At 39.2% G+C, this 8,160-nt stretch overlaps 2 protein-coding genes across 19 annotated transcripts in view; both read left to right on the forward strand.

Annotated features, from left to right (window-relative positions):
* Positions 1-165, forward strand: part of LOC120900080 (probable nuclear hormone receptor HR3) — a 114,102-nt gene extending 113,937 nt beyond the window's left edge. For 13 of the 18 annotated variants that reach the window (XM_040306659.1, XM_040306660.1, XM_040306655.1 and 10 more), the window contains one exon: positions 14-137. In XM_040306659.1, the coding sequence (XP_040162593.1) occupies positions 14-137 (124 nt within the window). Of the gene's footprint in view, positions 1-13 lie in introns of all 18 variants that reach the window. The other 5 variants (XM_040306648.1, XM_040306650.1, XM_040306651.1 and 2 more) reach the window with 1 other exon arrangement.
* Positions 138-5,825, forward strand: LOC120899540 (protein deltex-like; the record flags this gene model as incomplete). Its single annotated transcript, XM_040305507.1, has 1 exon — positions 138-5,825. A coding segment is annotated over one exon (387 nt), but the record flags the coding sequence as incomplete, so codon positions are not given.
* Positions 5,826-8,160: the final 2,335 nt, after the last annotated feature.

The raw sequence follows: 8,160 nt of genomic DNA on the forward strand, positions 1-8,160 counted from the left end.
CCATTTCCAACAGTGAGCTCTCGATCATGCACATGGAGGCGTTACAGAAGTTCAAACAGGATCACCCGCAGTACGTTTTCCCGGCACTCTACAAGGAACTGTTCTCGATCGATTCGCAGCAGGACCTGATGACATAACAGGATGATCATGGCTACCATCAGCCGGCACAGCAACAGCAGCAGCAGCAGCAACACCATCACCACCATCAGCAGCAGCAGCAACAGCTACACCATCAGCAGTCGTCGCAGACGCACTATCAGCAGCAGTCGGCAATCGGCACAATATCGCACGATTCTACCCAGCCACCGCTGTCGCTGCCACCGCCGCCGTATCAACATTCCTCGTCGGCATCATCAGCCTCCTCGCTATCGTCGTGCGATCGCCGGGAGGACACACTCGTTGCGAGCGAGCTGGACGAAGCAATAGGACCCGCGTCGGTAACGGATAGCAATACGAGCAATGGCAACAATACGTTCATCATCATCATCCAGAACGATGGCGGCGTTGGCGAGGGACCCGTCTAGCGGCGTAAGCCCTCAACTGAACTGCTCAAAACAACGGGTGCGACGCGGTTAGCTAGTAAGACGCGCTGGGGCTGGGGCGTGCCGAGGTCGAACACGAAACGACAAAACACAGACAACACAAAATTGGCGGAACAAGACCCATGAAATGTAGGAGAGCAAATAGTAAGAGCATAAAGATAAGGAAGGGAAATCCACTCACAGCAAAAGCAAGAGGACGAAACGCGCGAGTGTCCAGTTTGGTGAGACAAACACACAAACACACACACACGAGGAATGCCTAGTTATGCACCCTTAGCAATTGTTGATGTAAATGAATTTACAAGATTTGTTATATTATTTTAATAACGCGTAAGTCGATAAACACTGACGATTAAGCATAGGGAAGGAACGGGGGTTAGGAGTGCGAGGTGGCATGGCTAGGTTGTGCCGCGTGTGGGCAGACAGGACGCCCCGGAGTGGATGTGGAGGGGGTGGGAAAGGAAATGTATTTTAAATTATTTTCCTTTCTGCTTTTTCCTTCCGCTTACTTTTTTTTACATGGTATATTTGTGCCTCGATCATGGATCATAATACTGATCGTTTGTTTTCTATTGTCTATTTTTAAACAAGATTTATTTCTTTTATTTTTTAACAAACACACTCACACACGCACACAAACGACGCAAGTACACCCCTTTATACAAACGAGGACTCAACCAAGCGACTGTAGACTGTGTCGTTGTCGTTCCACAAGGTGTAAGATGTGAAGTTTAAGCACATAGAAGGACCGTACCGATAGAAGAAAGTTGAGGCAAGGACACAGACACACAAACACATACACAGACACACACAAACAATTTGAAAAAAGTGCAATGATCAGTCGATCAGAAGGAGCAGGCGCTGCAGTGCGCTTTAGTATGATTTAGCACAACGGTACCGTGGTGCAGTTTTGGATTAGGCTTAAGGTGCGTTTTGTGGCACGGTTTTTTGTTTGTTTTGTGTCTTTTGGCCGTTTTTTTTTCTCTGGCGGAGGGTTGTAAGCAGTTCTCTTCTCTTATTTCTTCGTAATCGCGGCTAACGTACAAATATGATTTGTTTTACTTTTTTTGTTTGTTTTTGTTTTTTGTTTTTCTTTACGGATGGAGAAAGACGAAGCGATTAGTAGGGCGTTAGGAAAATTTTGGAACCCGCGCGGAGGGTGCGTTATTGCGCCCGCCCCGGCTCCTGTGCAACTGAATAGTCTGATTTCTTTAGTTAATATAGCCTGTCCGAATAGAGAATGAGAGAAACCTTTTTTTTTTGGTATGGAACAGAAGTAAACGCAGCGTGTGGCGTGTTTGTTATACGCGAAGCTGTTTTTGGCCACCAAAACACGAACAGAACAGAATCTCTTCTCTTTGTTTCTCTCTTTCGTTTAGGGTTGCTTAACGTGTATGTGTTTTACCTTTTGTTTTTTACTTTTCCGTTCTATTTCTAACTGTCCTTTCCTTAGAGTAAGTGACTAAGTATACCTTTCCTTCATCCGGTACTTGCTGGCCGAAGTAACATTTTGAAACACTGCGTGTGAGTGTGTGTGTGTGTGTGTGTGTACGTGTGACGAAATCAAGCAAACGAAAAATAGATTCCACATTTTAGGGAAAAAACAACCACCAAATTCTTAGCCCAGTAAAGTCCTTGTTGGTTCAGGATGGACGTTCCCTTTTTCGGTTCAGTATTAGATCGCTAACGAAAAAGGAATCTTATCAAAAGAAGAAACCCACTCAAACACAAACTTCAAGCTGGTCAAATAATCGACCCTTTTTGGCATCCGAAAAGATTCGATTGGAGACCCTGTGAAGGATTTTTAAACCTATTAACTGTTGAGGAATTGTTTGCCAGTTTCCTTTTTTTTTGCGTAAGCAACTTTTCTACTGTTGTTTGGTTCGTTATTTGCTATTCTGTGTCATAATGTGTCACCAGTGTCGATGTTTGTGTTGTTACTGTTGTTGTTGCGTGTATCAGCAAGTGAGGATAATTTGCAAAAAAAGAACGCTTCTTGTCTTGAACCATAGCGAGGAAAAATAGTAGGAAAAATATAAAGCAGCAACAAAATCCGACACCGACGACTGAAAGGATGCTAGGAGAGAAAATTCAAAAAATCGTACTGAAGTTATATGGATAAGGTATTGTAGAACAATTTTTCTCTAAGCTTACTCACATAAACAAAACAAAACACACCCGTACACATCTTCTAGCACACTTTATGATGCATATTTGAGAGCACAGCGCTGTTAGTGGGGTTTCAGTCGAGGCAAAAGGGCTGCTATTAAATCGTACACATACATCAAGCAGATACTGAACAGAAAAAGTAGGGGGAAAAACACTATCAGAAAATACAGTTGTAGAATGTACTAAACCACCAATACATTGCCGTTGGCTTTATTTGTTTCGAAATCGGCTTCATGTTTCTGTTTGCTACTCTACTGCAAATTGTTTAACTGTTGTTTAATTATAATCAGACGAGAAGAACAAACAAATCGCACACTTCCAAATGAGTAATAGTTAATTGACGCGTTTTAGAGCGTTATTTCTAACGATTGTTTTGTTGGCACAACAAAAATGGAGGCTAGCAAATAGGGTGTCCTCTTTGGATTGCATTATTCAGTATGCCCCCGGTATGCCATTATTAAGTCATCCTATGACCATGGATACAGACACACAAACACACATAAGGAAAACACATTTCTTCAACGTGTGGCTGTCGAATGCTGATTACAAACTTAACAAGACATAGATGTACCAAGGTGCAGAATAGATCAAAAGCAACGTAAATCGAACTGGAGACTGTTGTTTGACACAGAACACACTCTCTCACTCCCAAACACACAAGCAACACACACAGACACACAAACGGTAATTACAAAAATTCGAACCGAAAATGAAATGAGAACTTATAAATGTATGGGTGCTTCTATATGAAACAAAAAAATATATATAAATAGGTATATATATAGAGAGAGAAAGAGAGAAAGAAAGAGAAAGAAAGAGTAAAGATAGTAACGAGCGTAAAAGGAAAGAAAACAAATACAGAATGATATACATATATATACATCTATATTTAAAAAAGAAAAACAAAAAAACACAAAACTTAAAGCGATCGAAGAAATAAGAGAAAGAATAAGGAAGTTACAAAAGAATTACAAAAAAAAAACTAGTATAACAACACACAAAGATTGACTGTGACTGACCGTTGGTAGCAAATTGGTTAAAGTGTAAAGATTAGCAAAAGAATGATGGTAAAAAGGAAAAAAAAGCAAACACTAGACAAAACCATAGACACACATACAAAACACATACATAGACACACCTACACGTATAGAGAGATAATGAAACTGTTATACAACCGTTTTGTGGATATAAATAAAGCAAAGAGGGAGGGAAAGATAGCGAGAGAGAGAGAGAGGGGGGGGGGAAAGTTGTATGAATCCAACAAACTTAAGACTCTGTGGAACGATAATGTAAAACAAAGTAAAAATGACTGTAGCATACGCGGTGTACACGGAAGCTAACACACACAGTTACAGTTTTTTGAAATCAGACTCCTTAACTCGCCTGATCATCTTCACTTTTTCATGAATGTAATGAATTAATTGCCTTAAATGATATATACAACAACAAAAAAAAACATATATAAATTGCATAAAAATATACAATAAAAATATATTTAAAGCGTGGGGGCACAACCAAGCAACCCAGTACGAGCAGAACTGTTATCGGTAGGGGAATATCCATACGTCAGAGCAGAGACAAAACTGAATACAAACACACATACACACACTCACACAAAACAAACCACAACGTACATACATGCAAAGCAGTAATACAGAAAACTAGATCATAGCAGCAGCAGCCGCAGGACATGATTCCCGTTGCTGAGTAGCGGTTAGACAAAACGTTAGACAGCGGTGCAATTCGCGCAGTTACATTACGCGACCGTGCTGCACTGGTGGGTGTTAAGATAATGATTTAGTTTTTAGTAAAGGACTCCAGTCTTTTGTTTTTTGTAAGAACGGCACGAACGGCGAGAAAATGGCACAGGCAAAACCGTGCATTACGGTGACGACGCGACACAAAGTTAAGGAAAAACTAGACCGACAGAAACACTCATGTACGACACGGGTACGTTAGCAGACAAAACAAACAAAGCAAACAAACAAACACGAAAGCAGAAAAGGAAGCAAAACAAAGCAAAAAAGCGCGATGATTAAATGGTTATCTATAATTCTATACATATAGACTATATACATAATGACGTTAGTGGAAAGAAAAGGTAACAATAGTTGTAAGCAAGAGCGCAAGAATGATGAGTTAAGAGAGGTTTGAAGCAGTCTGGACAAACAAACAAAACAAAACAAAACAAAAAACCACGCGGCAACGGTTTACGCGCGCGGTTCAGATGGGGAGGGCACGTTGTCCGGGTGTGACATAGGCATAGGCAAAGTTGATGAACTCTAATATAATTTAAATTAATTTAAAACGCGATGTGAGAGAAACTTTAGATACGAATAATTTTTTGACTAGTGAAAATGGGCAGGTCGGAGTTTTGCGTTTTGCATTTTTGTTTCGCACTTCGGAGAGAAAGAGAGAGAAGAATACATCTGAAAAAGAGGAAAGTAAATTCAGGTATACACAGGCAAAGCAAAAAGATCATAGAAAACACATTCACAATGCGATAAGATGACTGAAAGCGAAGGTTTAATATAAAATCAACAAATAAACACATACACACATAAAACAAAACATACCGAAGATAATGCGAAAGTTTGCGAACGCGACTACAAGTTGATACATGATAGTACATAAACAACAACAAAAACAAAACAAAACTCACAATAGCAAAATTTCGGGTAGCTCTTAAGTTCACTGAAAACATTTATTCTATAATCATCCAGATCAAGTTAGGAGGAAGGCGGTTAGGCAAAAAACAAGGTTAAAATAATAATAAAAAATAAAAAAACACAACACACAAAAACGTCGGAAGAAACACATCCTTCTGTCTCTCATTAAGATACACAGAAGGGACACACGGTTAATGAGAATATTGCATAAATGATTCACTGAGCGAATGAAGCGAAGCCTTTTTGAAATAAACTGATTAATCCTTATTATGAAACGTTGTGTTGCGTTTTGTTTCACTGCTTATACGGTTGTGGATGTGGAGGTGTTTGGTGAAACGATTGCCAAGGAGGATGTGTGGATCGAGTGAGGCACCGGTGCAGTGGTTTCACATCGTAGAAGTTTTGGAAATAAAGCAGTACTGTACGAGCAGTCTTTGACGAGTGACGAGTGATGTGTTATTATTATTTGCGAAGATAAGTATACAACTATTCGGATAAGGTATTGTTTGATTTATTTAGAGTTTAATTTTACGTGAGAAGCTAGGTGCCCTAATTTATGTCTATTTTCTGACATCAAAAGCGGTTTGTGAGAAAAGGCAAGCGATTGCTTAACATTTTCGGTAAGGCATAACAAAAGTTATTGCAACAAAAGTTGTTGAACATTTTCCCTCAGTTGTGCGGAACTACTACAGGCTGCAATATCTCAATCTCAAATAGGAGCATATTTCTAGCGCACAATTTATGCGATCATACCACGTACATGTACAATACAGGTAATTACTTAAGATAAACAAAAACCGAACAAACACATTCAAAACCCCATCAACCAAGCAGTAAGGTAAACCGTTTCATCAACAGCAAAGACTATTTCTCTTCTCCATTTTCAAGTTTGTAGAAGTTTAACGAAACAGTAAGAAACAAACAAAAACCAATCAATAACAATGAAAAAAAACAGAAGAGAATAAACATGACTAACAGAGAACGAACGCAAGAGTAGTTCAAATAAAATAGCATGGAACGTGAAATTGCTCCAAAATAAAATAAACAAACTCATACGTTCGTCGGTAAGATTCGTTTTTGTTTATTTTTTTATTTCAGAAATTTGTACGTTAGCATAAGACCCCGACTCGGGATGGAATACTGCGAGAGGTAGAGTGATGTTCACTATTGGGAAACGGAAAATTCAAAAACTGAACCAAGAACTGATCCTTTTGGAAAAAATTTATACTACAGCACCAGACAGTTGCATTTTGAACCAAAACAAAATCTAAAAACATTGAATGAGCTGATTGGTGTACAACATGAGTGAATTCCATTGGAATGCAATCCATTTTGCACACATCTTGTGTTTGTATCATCTTTGGAGTTTGATGTAACAATCATTCATGTAAAACAAATTCAACGATTCAAGCACACATGTTCTGTACATTGAATAATGAAAATTGTTGGTCCAAATTAATTAAATTAATTCAATGAAACATTAGTGAAGAAGTTAAAAGACTTGAGCAAACAACCACACACACACACACACACACACAGATACAGAAACGAGAGCTGGCGAGATGAAACAACAATCATTCTGAATTGGTCCCAAAGCTGTCCAACACAGACTGCAAGCTCGGTGCTGTACATTGTTAAATTATGTTTTCTTTTTTGTCTTCTGAATTTCTAACAATACAAAAAAACACTATAAATTAAAGACCTGAACACCGGATGGACTGTGTACCGTAATGCGATCTGTACGTCGTATAGGACGAGCGAACAAACAAAAAGCGCTATACAGAATAAAGATCGTGTACTGTCTTGAAAAACCGATCCCTGGAAACATAGTGAATTTTTGAAAAATGGATTATGAAAAGCAAACAAGCTGGTAAAATACCACACCATCTACAAAACATTCAGAACTCTGTATCAAGACAACTAGCCCACAACAAGTGAAGAAGTAAAATCGAAACCTAGTAAAAATACAAAGAAAAAGATGCATAATTAGTCAAATTCAATACAAATTGTTGGGTTTCAGTTATTTCTTGCCGCGTGATTGATTAACGTGAATGATGACAGTAGGGTGTGTTAGCGGATGAAATAATGAGAGGATAATAATCGACACCGTTAAAATAATGCTAGCGTGTCTAAAACCAATCAACTTTAGATTCCTCTTCCATCAGTTATTGTAATTTTATTGAAAATTTCATTCATTTTCTTCTCAATTTTCAGTACGGCGAAGGAGAATAAAAACAACAAGTGAACGTGATTTGCAAAATCCTATTAGATATTTCCCAGCTTAACTACTAAATTACTTATGCACGTTGAAACTCAAACCCCAGCAACTTCATTACATTCGACAATCACTTCAAAAGGGCCTAAATTATGCTAATTAAATGCCACAAAGACACAAAGCCGACCGAAGTAAAGAACGTTTGCTGACTTCATTCTGTCGCTGCTTTTCCCACCACGGGAAAAGCACGGAAGGAAGCAGTGCGCGCAGTGCGCTGTGTCTTTGTATTGTCATCTTCGGTGCCAAGCAAAAAGTGGCAAAGCACAGCATACATGAAACAGGCACGAACAACAAGTTCAACGATCTTATTAACATGCCCTACCGATAGACACCGAGAGAAGCCGCCGTGTTTTATCAGATCCACCCATTATCCAAATCTGCAAACCGTAAAACCGACGGGCGCTAACAAAAGGGATGGTCATCCGTATCCATCCGTGCGAACCCAAGCCCCAAAAACCGCCACCTTTGTTTTGTCCCGTTAAGAACGCTTATTTTGAGGGGGCGC

The sequence above is a fragment of the Anopheles arabiensis genome, chromosome 3 (assembly GCF_016920715.1).
Source record: "Anopheles arabiensis isolate DONGOLA chromosome 3, AaraD3, whole genome shotgun sequence".
NCBI classification, from domain to species: domain Eukaryota; kingdom Metazoa; phylum Arthropoda; class Insecta; order Diptera; family Culicidae; genus Anopheles; species Anopheles arabiensis.